The 16,125-nt window shown below is 36.5% G+C and overlaps 1 protein-coding gene across 2 annotated transcripts in view; it reads left to right on the top strand.

The window, feature by feature from the left end:
- The window catches only part of Dhc64C (dynein heavy chain, cytoplasmic), a 40,756-nt gene that overhangs the window by 3,469 nt on the left and 21,162 nt on the right, over positions 1-16,125 (top strand). For both annotated transcript variants that reach the window (XM_077440236.1, XM_077440237.1), the window contains exons 3-40: positions 581-836; positions 917-1,030; positions 1,100-1,272; positions 1,366-1,486; positions 1,564-1,685; positions 1,756-1,897; positions 2,907-3,020; positions 3,092-3,197; positions 4,147-4,346; positions 4,473-4,608; positions 4,692-4,798; positions 6,261-6,424; positions 6,510-6,615; positions 7,667-7,822; positions 7,914-8,093; positions 8,166-8,309; positions 8,384-8,529; positions 8,712-8,861; positions 8,937-9,029; positions 9,105-9,319; positions 10,380-10,506; positions 10,576-10,901; positions 10,974-11,121; positions 11,195-11,300; positions 11,377-11,586; positions 11,694-11,840; positions 11,922-12,094; positions 12,172-12,505; positions 12,576-12,761; positions 12,833-13,039; positions 13,115-13,237; positions 13,315-13,474; positions 13,547-13,680; positions 13,750-13,876; positions 13,947-14,184; positions 14,265-14,379; positions 14,457-14,652; positions 14,731-14,819. In XM_077440236.1, coding sequence (XP_077296362.1) covers positions 581-836; positions 917-1,030; positions 1,100-1,272; positions 1,366-1,486; positions 1,564-1,685; positions 1,756-1,897; positions 2,907-3,020; positions 3,092-3,197; positions 4,147-4,346; positions 4,473-4,608; positions 4,692-4,798; positions 6,261-6,424; positions 6,510-6,615; positions 7,667-7,822; positions 7,914-8,093; positions 8,166-8,309; positions 8,384-8,529; positions 8,712-8,861; positions 8,937-9,029; positions 9,105-9,319; positions 10,380-10,506; positions 10,576-10,901; positions 10,974-11,121; positions 11,195-11,300; positions 11,377-11,586; positions 11,694-11,840; positions 11,922-12,094; positions 12,172-12,505; positions 12,576-12,761; positions 12,833-13,039; positions 13,115-13,237; positions 13,315-13,474; positions 13,547-13,680; positions 13,750-13,876; positions 13,947-14,184; positions 14,265-14,379; positions 14,457-14,652; positions 14,731-14,819 — 6,091 coding nt within the window. The remainder of the gene's footprint in view (positions 1-580; positions 837-916; positions 1,031-1,099; positions 1,273-1,365; positions 1,487-1,563; positions 1,686-1,755; positions 1,898-2,906; positions 3,021-3,091; positions 3,198-4,146; positions 4,347-4,472; positions 4,609-4,691; positions 4,799-6,260; positions 6,425-6,509; positions 6,616-7,666; positions 7,823-7,913; positions 8,094-8,165; positions 8,310-8,383; positions 8,530-8,711; positions 8,862-8,936; positions 9,030-9,104; positions 9,320-10,379; positions 10,507-10,575; positions 10,902-10,973; positions 11,122-11,194; positions 11,301-11,376; positions 11,587-11,693; positions 11,841-11,921; positions 12,095-12,171; positions 12,506-12,575; positions 12,762-12,832; positions 13,040-13,114; positions 13,238-13,314; positions 13,475-13,546; positions 13,681-13,749; positions 13,877-13,946; positions 14,185-14,264; positions 14,380-14,456; positions 14,653-14,730; positions 14,820-16,125) is intronic.

Here is a 16,125-nt window from a genome sequence, read left to right on the forward strand (position 1 = left end):
AGCAATGAAAAACCGCAATCAATTGCAGAAACATCTAGCTATTGATTCCAATACTCACTTTTAGCACAGCAATACTAGATTTTGAGTTGAGGTCAGGGCTTCAAACCATTATTTTTTTCCATTCTGGTTTCATTCCCGTTCAAGTCAAGAAATATATATCGGTTCGGTTCCGGTTTTTTTCGGTTTTCGGTTCAGCTACGAGCGATTAATTTTTAATGATTTTATTTGCATTAAAATTTTATTTTCTACCATAATTTAGAACGTTTTATGGTACTTGTATGATAGCCCGGGGCCACGTTCTGATGCCAGTGGCCACGCTCCGATGCCAGTGGCTATGCTGCCTCGGTTCAAGTCTGCAAAAGTCAAAATTCTGTATAAATTGCGCATTTTTTAAACGCTCATATTCCATAAACGAGAAGATACCAACAAAAATCATTGTCATATTTTAATTTAGTGTTTCAAACCTAGTAAAGATTGGTTAGTCTCTATTCTAGTAAGTAAACAAGGTGATTGTTTTTTGCTCAGTGTAATTTGTATATATGTGTATTAACGTCCTCGTGAATTGTATTAATTATTTCAGAGATGGAGATAAGATGGCACCATCTGTCGAGAAGAAAATGGCCGAATTGGAAATGGGTCTTCTTCACTTGCAACAAAACATCGATATACCTGAAATTACTCTACCTGTCCACCAGACCGTGGCTAGCATTATAAAAAGGTGCGGCGATGAAAATCGCAAGCCACGTGTGGCCGATTTCGGCGACCGAGTCGAAGACTCTACATTCCTCAATCAATTACAAAATGGCGTCAATCGTTGGATCAAAGAAATTCAAAAAGTATGTAATTAAAAACTATTGTATACGATTCATTGCTTATTTTATTTTATTCTATATTGTAATTGTTTTAAAATTTTAAGGTTACTAAACTCGATCGTGACCCATCAAACGGTACAGCCTTGCAAGAAATATCCTTTTGGCTCAATTTGGAAAGGGCTTTACATCGCATTCAAGAGAAAAGGGAGAGCGTTGAAGTGAGCAAATTCCCAATTTTAAATATCCATGATTTGAGCTTGTTTAATTATTTGTTTTTGTATCTATAGGTTGCTCTTACGTTGGAGATTTTAAAATATGGAAAACGATTTCATGCAACTGTATCATTTGACACAGATACGGGACTTAAGCAAGCGCTCGCTCTCGTTTCTGATTACAATCCTCTGATGAAAGATTTTCCTATCAATGACCTATTAAGTGCCACTGAACTTGATCGTATCAGGTTCGTATATATATATATATATATATATATATAACATTTGTGATATGATTATTATACATAATTATTGCATTAATGTGTCATTTTATGTAATAGAGCTGCCGTACAACAAATATTTTCCCACTTGAGAAAGATCCGTTCCACCAAATACCCAATCCAACGGGGGCTCCGACTCGTCGAAGCAATATCCCGAGATCTGGGTCAACAACTGCTTAAGGTCTATATCTAAAAAATGGCTGCTTTGAATATTCAATTCTGAAAAGTTACCCTATTTTTTTTTAATGTATTTTATAGGTTTTGGGCACGCGCCGGCTTATGCATATCCCATTTGAAGACTTTGAACGTGTCATGGGGCAGTGCTTTGAAGTGTTTTCGTGTTGGGATGATGAGTTTGAAAAGTTGCAAGGTCTCCTTCGGTGAGATGAGTTTTGAAAATCAGTGCTACAATTCATATTTGTGCATCAATGTTAATCGTTTACATTTCAGGGACATTGTGAAGAAGAAACGTGATGAACATCTCAAGATGGTTTGGCGCGTGTCTCCGTCGCACAAAAAACTACAGGGGCGAATGGAACATATGAGGCGATTCCGTCGTCAACACGAGCAACTTAGAACTGTGATGCTTCGAGTATGTTTTATTTTGCCATCGTTATTTTCAGTCAATGTTGGACGAAAACCATTCCAATCTCAATCTTATGTCTTCCTACCTTCATTAAGCAGCAACATTAGTGTATAATTCTATCAACTGAAGGGTTGTAGGTTCATTCCTGGCCCGATGTTGCTGTTCATTCATGTTGCTGGCGAGACCTTGGATATATGTGACTTCAGGTCGATCATGTCATTGTTCAATCAGTTCCAAACAAATTGGCAACCTATCATTTGTCGCCACTATTTCAAATTAATAATAATAAATGTATATAAAGTACATATGTACAAATTTGGTAATAGGTGTAGCCTTATTTCATTTCTTTCTTACTTTCCTCATCGCCGTTTGTATAAACAACATATTTTTATACGGGGTTACCTATAAGGTTCATAAGACCTTACAGGTAACCCTAATGCACCTTCCTGGCCAAAAACATTGTACATATATTTGGTACGAGTATTATTATATGTACAAAGTAAATACTTATCAATTAACAACCATAAAAATCTATGGTTTAACATTTTTAAAAAATTCAGTAAATTCACATCAATTAACATTCACAGAGACATCTATGGTTAGATTTGTAAATTTGCAGCATTTTATACAATTCAGCGAAATTCGAGATTGCTGAAAACTAGAGATTTGTGAGAAAATGGGCAAGGTCGCCAATTCGTTGGAACCGTTTCAACGAAAAATCAGATCAATTAGCAAACTCAGATGAGAAAAGATCGACCTGGAGACACAAATCCAAGGTGTGGCCAGCAGTAACCAGTGGCATTTGAACCCGTGACCACTTTGTTCAAAGCATTATATGCTAACCACTAGTCTATTCTGCTGGTTACTAGTTACTTTAAATAAATATTCAAACACATTAAACAATCACGAAGTATTGCGATTGTGTGAAAGTTCGACCTTGAAATTTTGACGGATTTGTATTCAGTATTAATTCGTTTTTGTGGTTTTTATTTATTGTTTTGATTTTTCAATTTAGGTTTTGAGACCACGTGCTATTGCGCCGGTGACTCAACCTGGTGCTGGAAGCGAGCCGAACGGATCTCAACACGCTATTCCTATGGATGCAGCCGATGCCAATGCAATTTCTGAAGTAAATTTCGTTATTATTTCGAATATAATCAATTTTATTAGAATTATTTAATATTATTTTACGATTTTCAGGTCAACTTGGCTTATGAAAACGTGAAAGAAGTTGAATGCTTGGATATTTCTCGCGAAGGATGCGATGCTTGGGAGGCAGCTGTGAGACGCTATGAAGAGAGAATTGGTGATTAATTTAAAATATAGACGACTTTTGTCTTTGTTTTTCATGTTATATTTAGGTCATACAATTGACATGTCCAGTAGTAAAGATTAAGAGATAAAGAGACGTATCAAATTAAAATGGAGTGCATTTGGATGAATGAATGTCGTTTTTAAATCAAAATTGCCACTCTGCCTGAAGAAAAGGATCTTCAATCAATGCGTTTTGCCAGTGATGACGTATGGATGTGAAACTTGGACACTGAACGTCAAGATGCTGCACAAAGTCCAATGCACTCAAAGAAATATGAACTGCTGTATGCTTGGCATAACGAGGAAAGACAGGAAGCGGAACACGTGTGTGAGAAGTATGACAAGGGTAGTGGATAGAGTAAAGAGACTGAAATGGCAATGGGTGGGCTACAAGGCTGGAAGAATGGACAAAAGAAGTGCTTGAATGGTGCCCGAAAGAATGCAAGAGGGTCAAAAGAAAACTGAATACGTTGGTGAGAAGTATGACAAGGGTTGTGGATATAGAGGATAGAGTAAAGAGACTGAAATGGCAATGGGTGGGCCACATAGCTAGAAGAATGGTCAAAAGAAGTGCTCGAATGGTACCCGAGAGAATGCAAGAGGGTAAAAAGAAAACTGAATACGTTGGTGAGAAGTATGACAAGGTTTGTGGATAGAGTGAAGAGCTTGAAATGGGTGGGCCCCGTGGCTAAAAGAATGGACGAAAGGTGGACAAAAGAAGTGCTAGAATGGTACCCTATATTATGCAAAAGGGTAAAAGGAAAACCGCAATGAAGATGAGTAGATGAAATTAGGAAAATGTGTGGGGTGAGATAGATGAGAGGTGCGCAAAACAGAGACGAGTGGAAGCGTGTTGGAGAGGCCTTCATCCAGCAGTGGTTGGTGAATGACCGTAGATGATGATGATGATATGATTTTTAATGTTTTTGTCACCTTTATAGATCGTGTTGAAACTCGCATTACGGCTCATCTTCGAGATCAACTCGGAACAGCCAAGAACGCCAATGAAATGTTCCGCATATTCTCTCGGTTCAACGCCTTGTTCGTTCGCCCGCACATCCGAGGCGCCATTCGAGAATATCAAACTCAGCTGATACAGCGTGTCAAAGACGACATCGAAGCACTGCATGAGAAGTTCAAGGTTCATACGATGATTTTCACTTTATATATACATATACGAATATATGTGAGAAATTGGCTGATACGTATTCAGTATTGGTTCTTGTTTTGCAATGTATTGCACGTCTTAATCAACTGATTTGTACAGGTGCAATATCCTCAAAGTAAATGCTGCCGGCTTTCGTTGGTGAGAGATCTTCCACCGGTGTCCGGATCCATCATTTGGGCCAAGCAAATCGATCATCAACTTACTACTTATTTGAAAAGAGTTGAGGATGTTTTGGGTATGAGGTTTTTTTTTTAATTTTTACTTCGTGAAGCTATTAGTATTGTATGCAATTTCTGATTTATGTTTTTCTTTCTATAGGAAAAGGATGGGAGAATCACATCGAAGGTCAGAAGTTGAAAGCTGATGGTGATAGTTTTCGCTTGAAGTTAAACACGCAGGAAGTGTTTGACGATTGGGCTCGAAAGGTATTTCATTGATTTCAGTTGTAAATGTATTTTTATTTTTATACTAGGAAGGCTTAACAGATAAACCCCAACACACTTTCCTGGCCAATTGTAAACATCGATAAACAACTTATAGAGTAATTCATAGAGACATCTATGAATAAATTTAACAAATAACTTTGCATTTATTAAGTCTTTGAATGCTAACCAACGACGATCGGCGATTTGCCAACAAGTCCATGTGCCTGAAAAACGCCAATGGGCGTTGTATTTTGAGCATGTACAAAGTAAACAAGAATACTACCCGCTAAGTCTTTGCATAATTGAAAAAAAATGCATTGAACATGGGTCGTGTAATCCGTGTCAATGTTTATAAAGACTGGTTTACACAGGAATTTCTGAATTTATAACCATAGCAGAATTTCCCGATGGAAATCTCTAACCGCCGAGTATTTTAGATTGTGGCTTGAAATTTAGATTGTGAGCATTACATTTTAACAACTAACTAGTTTTGGAAAAATACATTCATTAATAGACTTCTTTTACTTATTTTTTATTGTTGCAAAATATAATAGAGTCTAAACACACTTTTATAAAATTCGAAATCCTCGGCGGTAGTTATCTAGAGTTTTTATACCTGCTTTCTATTACTTATTTCCCTAGAGGAAAAATTGATAGCAAACAGTATATATAGAAGTTTTTTGTTGATCTGGTTTGTTGTTCGTATTATATTCGTACGTTTTTTTGGCAGTGTTTTAACTGTGACGTACATATGTCCAATCAAAACGACTATTATAGTATGGCGAGCGTTATCTTACACAGAAACACACAGAATACCGCTATTATATATGTGGTATAGAATCCTGACAGATGACGCTGTTCAGGACCACGGTTGAGGTGAAGACCAAACACGTGCGTTTTCAGTCATGTTGTTTATTGCGATGATACGTGCGGTGGTTTAGCGACCAACCGCTCGGAGCAAAGATCCAACTGCGACTAACCGTTACATCTCTGCCCCTTTCATCCCTCATCCACCATTGGTCATAACTAAAGAGCGGACCAACTTTGCGTTGTTCATCGTTCGCCGTGTATTGTTCATTTTTATGATGAACTTTTTTTTTGCAGTCTAGCTTTGTAGTTTGCTTTGTTTCCTGGAACATGGATCCAAAACGACCTGTTCGTACCTGAACGTACCTCTAGTCCAGTGGTTCTTAACCTGGGTTCGATCGAACCCCAGGGGTTCGGTGAGTCAGTCTCAGGGGTTCGGCGGATGTCAAGACATATGATTCGGGTGCCAATTAAGAAGGATTCCAATCAAGAAGGGTTCGGTGAATGCGCATATGAAACTGGTGGGGGTCAGTACCTCCAACAACGTTAAGAACCACTGCTCTAGTCATTACATATCCTTTCTCAGCCATAGCCCATACATCAGCCTTTCGTGCCATTCCAACCCTACATATACATATATGATTTAATTGTGCAGGTGCAACAAAGAAACCTTGGAGTATCCGGAAGAATATTCGCTATTGAGTCAGTGCGAGCACGCTCCGGACGTGGTGGGAATGTTTTGAAATTGAAAGTCAACTTTTTGCCTGAAATTATTACGCTCTATAAAGAAGTGCGTAATTTGAAGAATCTTGGTTTTCGGTACTTTTTTTTTATTATTATTTTCTTCTAGTTTTGTATCATTTTTGGATACCATTTGTTTTGATACAATCGTTGTTTATTCTAGGGTACCTCTGGCCATCGTGAACAAAGCTCACCAGGCAAATCAACTGTATCCTTTCGCCATCTCGTTGATTGAAAGTGTGCGAACTTACGAAAGGACTCTCGAGAAGGTATGCGTCATGTTTGAAATTGCACATTTAGATTCTTATACATAATAAAAGTAGTAGACTCACAGTTATTTTATTAAAAAAATTCCTCACGTTTTCATCATCGTTCACATTATAATAACTTAGCAAGTGTGCAAGTATATAATTGAAGGATAATTTAAATTCACATACGTGTGTTTCGAACATGTTTTTCGTCTACACGAGCACTTGATTTATATTATATATTGAATACAATCTCAATTAATTAATTTGTCAACTTGAATTTTTCAATTTTAATCTGAAATACTAACCAAATAATTCAGGTAATTAAAATCGTTCGCTTTAGTATTTTTTTATTTATTATTATTTATTTATTAGTATAATGCACCGATACACATTTAAGGGTAATTTAGAAATGGATTAGTTTTGTAACTCTCCAATGTTTTATCTTTTTTATCAGCTCACCAATAGGAACGTTAATAAGGTAGAAGAAATAAATATGGTTTAAAACATTTATTTGCATGAATATAACGTAGATATATTTTTTGCTTCAGCTTTATTTGTATTTAATTTTTTTTATTTATAAAATATGATCCACTCTTTTATATTGAACATTTATTAATTGATATTTTAGACAGCTTAGTTATTATTATATTATAATATAGTAAGTATTCACATTTATTTAAATTAAATTACATACATACATACGCCATATCAAATTTCCCTCTTAATGAATTGCCATATCGATTTTCATTTCATTTTTACTTTCGCAATTTTCTTTTTCGTTTAAGAATGTGTATATAAATATATTCGCTGAAGTATTCTATAATGAAATATTATTGTAATTACATAATATCAGACAATTTTTAGATCAGATTTTAGTTTCCTCTTTCTCAAACGATATCATATTTTGCGAGGATTGCCTTGGCTTACGAAATTTATTTTCCATTTTTGTTCCAAACTCAAAAAAAAAGAATAGTTATGCTTGAATCAAATTTAAAATTTGGTTTCTGCACTCATCATTTTTTCATTTTTGGTTTACACTGACCTTGAATGGTTTAAATTATTTTTGTAGATCGACGACAAAGCGTCCATCGTTCCATTGGTTGCTGGACTCCGTCGCGATGTGCTATCTCTGATATCAGAGGGAATGGGGCTGGTGTGGGAATCGTACAAGCTCGATCCATACGTGCAGAAACTAAGCGAAGTCGTTGTTTCCTTCCAAGAAAAGGTGGTTGTCTAGTTTAAGTCATTTTAATAATACAATTTTCATAGAAAAACAATGAGTATATCAATAATAATCATATAATGCCCCATTTCAGGTGGAAGATTTAGTTGTGGTCGAAGAACAGTTGGAAGTCGACGTACGTTCGATTGAAACTTGTCCTTATAGCGCTGCCACGCTAGCCGATATCTTGAGCAAGATCCAGCATGCCGTTGACGATTTGTCACTTAGACAATATTCAAACCTTCATTTGTGGGTTCAACGTCTTGATGAAGAAGTGAGCTATTATTTATTTTTTTGTACAATTTATGAATCGTACAATATTTTAATTGATAATATTTATATAAAGGTGGAGAAAAGCCTCGGCGTTCGTCTTCAAGCTGGCGTTAAAGCATGGACTGAAGCTCTACGTGGAGAAACCAAAGAAATTGATCTATCTATGGATACCGATGCTCCAACGAAGCCTACGCACAAATTGGGCGGAGATCCAAAGGTAAGTTTTACTCTTATATTCAACACTATATATATTTATGTAGTTATTATATTGTTTCTATATATATATTTTAGATTGCTCGTGTTGTACATGAAGTGAGAATCACCAACCAACAAATGTATCTGTTCCCGTCTTTGGAAGAAGCTCGTTTCCAAATTATGCAACAACTTTTCGCCTGGCAAGCTGTGGTTACATCTCAACATCGCTTGCAGAGCTCTAGGTAATTTAACAATATATGAGAAATGCTTAAATGTTACTCTGGATAGTGTAAAAGCACATAAAGAAGGCCAAAAGTATGTTAGATTGACGAGTGTTCCTCAGAACCAAGAAGAGTGGAAGCACGTTGAAGTAGATGATGATAAATTCAATGAATATAATTTTCAAATATCTTAATTTTTACAGATATCAAGTCGGTCTAGCTAGACCTCAAGCTCAGACGTACAGAAATTTGCTAACTAAACTGCCGAGTGGATCAGCAACACTCGAGGAAGCGTACGAAGCTATCGATACGAAAATATCTGAAGTCAGAGCTTACGTCGACGAATGGCTGCGGTATGTATCTATTATTTTGATTGCAAAATACATTATATTATTGCTTTATTTAATACTATTATGTACAATGTTTAGTTATCAAGCTCTGTGGGACTTGCAAGCCGATAATCTCTACGGTAAATTAGGGGACGATGTCACCTTGTGGATCAAATGCCTCAATGATATCAAGTAATGTTTTGTTTTATTTAATTTTTAGTGCATTTTTAATGTGATTGTATTTTATTCTTCGTTGAAACATTTCAGGAAGTCTCGTACAACGTTTGACACTTCTGATACTCGACGTGAATACGGCCCGATCGTGATCGACTTTGCTAAAGTGCAGTCTAAGGTCACTCTGAAATATGATGCTTGGCACAAAGAAGCCCTCGGTAAATTCGGAATGCTGTTGGGTACTGAAATGACCACGTTCCACGCCCAGCTGGCAAAATCCAGATCCCAATTGGAAAATCAATCTTTGGGTTAGTATTTAAAATTAAAGTTATATATTTATTAATTTACATATTAGCCACAGTGACATTACAGAATACTCTAACGCGTCATATAAGCATAATACGAATAATATATGTAAGAAAATTAGCGAAACATCTATGTTATAGATAATAAATTTTTGAAATCATATTCATATAGTGGTGCCATAGTGGGTAGGATGGTTTTTTTTGTCAATTTGATGGTGGAATTGCTTCAACAATGAAATATGATAAATTGGCAAACTCTAATAGGAAACGATCGACTTGGAGTTCTAACCCCGCTTTAAAGGTCAAGGAATTTGACCCTTAAAGCCCTCAACATGAGGCCACCCCCCCCCCCCCAACAAATACAGTCTAAGATACCCTTTTGTCGGAGAACGAGACGGTTGTTCATGAATATCCCACAAGAACAACCGCACATCACTGTTCTAATAAAAAAAACCACACATCTATGTTATAGATAATAAATTTTTGAAATCATATTCAAATAGTGGTGCCATAGTGGGTAGGATGGTTTTTTTTGTCAATTTGATGGTGGAATTGCTTCAACAATGAAATAAGATAAATTGGCAAACTCTAATAGGAAACGATCGACTTGGAGTTCTAACCCCGCTTTAAAGGTCAAGGAATTTGACCCTTAAAGCCCTCAACATGAGGCCACCACCCCCCCCAACAAATACAGTCTAAGAGACCCTTTTGTCGGAGAACGAGATGGTTGTTCATGAATATACCCCAAGAACAACCGCACATCACTGTTCTAATAAAAAAACCACACTGTACATAACCAAGTACAAAATAAACAACAACGCATGAACACATAAAGCGCGCATGCGTTCGGAAATAATACCTGAAATGTGCCGTGCGAATGCACGCACACCTCAAGTAAACATGACTTGGAGTCACAAATATCCAAGTCTGACCAGCAACATTAAAGATTATACGCAGAATAAATTCTTTTCAATCGTGGTCAGCTCACGGAATCGAACCCGAGCCATGTTGCTGGCTAATATATGATTGAGGATTGTTTTTTTAATCGTTTGTGTCATTTCAGAGGCAGCTTCGACGAGCGATGCCGTCGGGTTGATCACATACGTGCAGCAGCTTAAGCGAGAGGTCTTGGCTTGGGAGAAGCAAGTGGACACGTATAGGGAAGCTCAGAGAATTTTGGAACGTCAACGGTAATTTATTTTCGGTTGTATTCATCAGTGTGTGTGTGTGATGCAAGTTGTTAATTTATTTATGTATAGATTCCAGTTTCCGACTGCTTGGCTTCATGTCGATAACATCGAGGGAGAGTGGAGTGCTTTCAACGAGATCATGCGTCGTAAAGATTCTTCGATTCAAACTCAGGTCGCTTCACTACAACAGAAGATAGTTGCCGAAGATAAAGCCGTCGAACAGCGAACTACTGAATTCTTGGCCGAATGGGAACGCAGCAAGCCGATCGGAGGTTCCACTCGTCCTGAAGACGCCCTTCAGCGCTTGCAGATCGCCGAATCTAGATATGCTCGGCTCAAAGACGAACGAGACAACGTCGCCAAGGCTAAAGAAGCTTTGGAACTACACGATAGTGGTATTTGATTGGTTTATTTCAATTTAGATTGATTCTTTTAACGATTTTTATTGATTGATTTTGTATTTGTAGTAGGCAGTGCGTCATCTGAACGAATGGTGGTCGCTTTGGAAGAATTGCAGGATTTGCGAGGTGTGTGGTCTTCGTTGAGCAAGGTTTGGACGCAGATTGACGATACGCGCGAACGGCCGTGGTTGTCCGTGCAGCCGAGGAAATTGAGGTTTGTATTATTCATACGTTGAAGTGTGAAAGGTTAGCTTTTTTATATTGTAATGTATGTTAAAAATTTACAGGCAACAATTGGAAGCTATGTTGACTGAATTGAAAGAACTACCAGCTCGGCTACGTATGTATGATAGTTTTGAATATGTGAGAAAACTGCTCCACTCTTATACGAAGGTAAGTTTATGATTGTTTATTGTAATGTTGGTGATATATGTTCAATTGTGGTAATCTTATGATTTTTTTTTTGTAGGTCAATATGACTATTGTGGAATTGAAGTCGGACGCTTTGAAAGAGCGTCATTGGAAGCAACTTTGCAGGCAGTTGCGTGTCGATTGGACGCTCGCTGATCTTACGTTGGGGCAAGTTTGGGATGCTGATTTGATTAAAAATGAGCATATCGTCAAAGACGTTATATTGGTGGCTCAAGGTGAAATGGCTCTTGAAGAGTTTCTTAAACAGGTGCTTTCAAATTTCAAATTTCCGTATACATGCACTGTATTCTAGCAGAGTTGGTACTTTAGAATAATTGTATAAGGATTTTTATGTAATGCATATCTTATATTTAGGTTCGAGAATCCTGGCAAAGCTATGAATTGGATCTCATCAACTATCAGAGCAAATGTAAGATCATCCGAGGATGGGATGATCTTTTCAACAAAGTTAAAGAGCATATCAATTCCGTTGCTGCTATGAAATTGTCTCCATACTACAAAGTAATATATAATTTATGAATATTCAACTGTATTATTTTTATTTTTTAAAGTTCGTATAATAATTGTTTTATTTATTAAAAGGTATTTGAAGAAGAAGCTTTAACTTGGGAAGAGAAATTAAATCGTATCAATGGACTGTTTGATGTTTGGATTGACGTTCAGAGACGGTGGGTGTATTTGGAAGGCATATTTTCAGGATCCGCCGATATTAAAGCTTTGCTGCCGGTTGAGACGTCCCGCTTCCAGAGCATCAGGTCACTGTTAAATGAGATTTAATAGCGAATTTATGTTTAAATAGTGTATAATAATCATTGTTATCGTTTATACATAGCTCTGAATTCTTGGGTCTGATGAAGAAAGTGTCCAAATCTCCGATGGTGATGGATGTGTTGAACATTCCGGGCGTGCAACGTTCACTAGAACGTCTCGCCGATCTACTCGGAAAGATTCAGAAGGCTCTCGGAGAGTATCTCGAACGGGAGCGTACCAGCTTTCCCCGGTTTTACTTCGTCGGAGATGAAGATCTGTTGGAAATCATCGGAAACAGTAAAAATGTCGCTCGTCTTCAGAAACACTTCAAGAAAATGTTTGCAGGCGTTGCTGCTATTATGCTGAATGAAGACAATACTATTATTCAGGGAATTGCCTCTCGTGAAGGAGAAGAGGTAATTTATTTGTCTATTTTAATAAAATTGATTGTAATAGTGCGTTATTTAATTATTAAATATATTATAGGTTGAATTCATCACTCCTGTTAATACCGTCGAGCATCCTAAAATCAACGAGTGGTTGACTTTAGTTGAAAAAGAAATGCGAGTAACTTTGGCTAGTCGATTGAAAGAAGCCGTATCTGATGTTAAACAATTCCGTGACGGTGCTCTAGATCCGGCTGCATTTATGGCGTGGTGTGATAAATATCAGGTATTCAATCAATCCATTGCATTCTTCTTAGCAAATTTCTTCATGTTTACTTACAAATCGGTTTGTTCCAGGCTCAAATAGTCGTTTTGGCAGTGCAGATTATGTGGTCTGAAGAAGTCGAAGCCGCACTTCAATCGGTGTCATCATCCACCGAACCCAAAGCTGGCGTTAAAGCATTGCAACCAGCTCTTAAACAAGTGGAAGCAACTTTAAACGTACTCGCCGATAGTGTCCTACAAGAACAACCTCCTCTACGACGACGTAAATTAGAACACTTGGTAATTATTCATTAGTAATTATATATTTATATATTAATAAATGCGCAATTTTCATTCGAATCCAATACGTTACAGATCAACGAATTCGTTCACAAACGTACCGTGACTCGTCGACTCATTTCAGCCGAAGTTTCTGGCCCACGCAGCTTCGAATGGCTGTGTGAAATGAGATGCTACTTTGATCCAAGGAATCCTGATGTATGTCTTTTAATTGTAAATTCAATATATGTGATAGCAGTTGAATTTTTATTTATTTTATGTCATGCTGTACATAGGTTTTGCAACAATTGACAATTCACATGGCCAACGCTAAGTTCCTGTACGGATTTGAATACCTCGGAGTTCAAGATCGCTTGGTACAGACTCCGCTAACTGATCGTTGCTATTTGACTATGACTCAAGCTCTCGAAGCTCGCCTCGGTGGATCGCCATTTGGTAATTTTTAATATTGAAAAAATTGCAGCATTTAATATATGGATTGTATTAATTCAATTGTAATGATTTCAGGTCCTGCCGGTACTGGTAAAACTGAATCAGTTAAAGCTTTGGGTAATCAACTTGGACGTTTCGTTCTTGTATTCAATTGCGATGAAACGTTTGACTTCCAAGCTATGGGAAGAATCTTCGTCGGTTTATGCCAGGTTTGTATTTTATATCTTCAATATGATTTTGATCGGTTTGTATATTCTTTAATAATATTGGTTGAATAGGTCGGCGCCTGGGGATGCTTTGACGAGTTCAATAGATTAGAAGAGAGAATGTTGTCCGCCGTTTCTCAACAAGTTCAAACGATTCAAGAAGCTTTGAAGTTACACCAAGAAGGCGATAATAATTCCGGTAATTAAAATAATTATAATAAATTATTATTTTTATGTATCGAATGTACTGTAATGAATGTTTTTTGTAGCGTCTATCAATGTCGAGTTGGTAGGAAAGCAAGTGCGCGTGTCTCGCGACATGGCCATATTTATAACGATGAATCCAGGATACGCAGGTCGTTCCAATCTGCCGGATAACTTGAAGAAACTGTTCAGAAGCTTGGCTATGACGACTCCAGATCGTCAACTCATCGCTGAAGTCATGTTGTTCAGTCAAGGCTTTAGAACTGCCGAGAAACTTGCTTGCAAGATTGTACCATTCTTCAAGTATGTATTTGTATATATTTTTGTTAGAGATATTTTAAAATAGTATGTTATTAAAATTGATGATTATTTTATATATATAGACTGTGCGATGAACAATTGTCGAATCAGTCTCATTACGATTTCGGTTTGAGAGCTTTGAAATCTGTACTAGTTTCGGCCGGTAATGTGAAGCGAGATCGTATCATGAAAATAAAGGTTTTTAATTGTTCCTTTTTGTATTATGATTCATTTTAATTGAAATTGTATTGATTTTTTTTTATTGTTTAATTTAGGAAACTTTGGTGAGTCGTGGAGATAAGGCTGTGGATGAGGCGTCGATTGCTGAATCGTTGCCCGAACAAGATATACTCATCCAGAGTGTGTGCGAAACTATGGTGCCGAAGTTGGTCGCTGAAGATATACCGCTTCTGTTTTCACTTTTGAGCGATGTGTTCCCGAATGTCGGCTATACCAGAGCTGAAATGACAGGTTTAATTTTTAACTTGCTTGTTTATATTGTACGAGTGTATGTTGAATTGATTTTATCTATAATTTTCTTTTGAATAGGTCTTAAAAATGAAATCCGGAAAGTGTGCGCTGAAGAATTTTTAGTTTGCGGAGAAGGTGACGAACAAGGTGGAGCTTGGATGGAGAAGGTACTATTTTTTTTTTTAATTTTTGTTGATTTTCAGCACTTTTAGATGAGCGTGTAGCGCGAACACCGTGTTTGATACACGCACTGTTTTACAAAAAAAAAAAAAAGAAATTATGTTCTTCAATGCCGTTGTAGGACTGATATGTCATATCATAGATGGTAAATGATTCTCAACAAGATGATATTCAAAATTGTAGTGTTTAGTTGAAATTATGATGTCTATTTGACGCATTTCATTCTTTATACAAAATGTATTGGTTTGTTGCACAACTAACACACAACTGTTTTGATATTCATTAACCAATTTATTTTTTCTCACAATGCTTGCTGGATATAAAGGTCTTCATTAGAGACTGCACTTGGGTTGAGAAGGTCAGTCGTTGTAATCAATACAACAGTGTTTCATTTAGAATTTTGTTTTACCCCTTTTCTTTATATTTTTTTATATGTACAAACATAAAAACTGTGAACAGTTCATTTTATATTAATTTAATGGCATGTGTTTTATATAGCAGCATATGTATAGTTGAATGTTTGCATGATATACATATGTATAACATTTATTGTTCAGTAACTTTACTCAATTTGACAGGAAGTTATTACATATTATACTATCGGTCACCGAAAGTTTCGTTCGGACTTTTGACTATTTGTTAAAAATATATAATATCAGGCCTAGCCCGAGGGTACATGGCGCCCCTGGGCAGATTGGTTTCAGCGCGCCCCCCCCCCCCCCTTAAATTTTTAAACAATAAATTTCATGAAAGTTCTTGAAATCTTGAAAGAAAAACTAAATTTTAAATTTTTTATCCAAAATGGGCACGTTTAATCTATAAAAATGAATAAAATAAAATAAAATACGGATAATTATGAATAAATTCGGTATTGAATTTATATTTATATTGAAGAATTTTATAGTGACATTTCATCTTTCGAATATGATTGGTTAAGATATTTAATTTCGTGTATATTTACATATATATACATTTGTACATATGTTTCAGCAGTATTTTATATAAAATACAATTCCAATTGTACCGAAGACAGTTTGTTGTTTTACAAGTTATATCCGTGATTCGTTGATATTTGACGGTCAACTTCCTGCGTTCCTCGTAAATTAAAATATTTTACAATCAGTATTGTTAGTTCGAGTAGAAAAATTAAGTTGAATATAGAATGTTTTATAAATTCAAAGAAAGCTAAATAATTTTTTCAATTTAATCAAAAAAAGAAAAAAGGGCGCGCCTCACAGCGCCCCTTGTCTAGGGCGCCCTATCCATGTGCCTAGTCTGCTGCACCTTTGAACC

The sequence above is a fragment of the Arctopsyche grandis genome, chromosome 10 (assembly GCF_051622035.1).
Source record: "Arctopsyche grandis isolate Sample6627 chromosome 10, ASM5162203v2, whole genome shotgun sequence".
In the NCBI taxonomy this organism is placed as follows: Eukaryota; Metazoa; Arthropoda; class Insecta; order Trichoptera; family Hydropsychidae; genus Arctopsyche; species Arctopsyche grandis.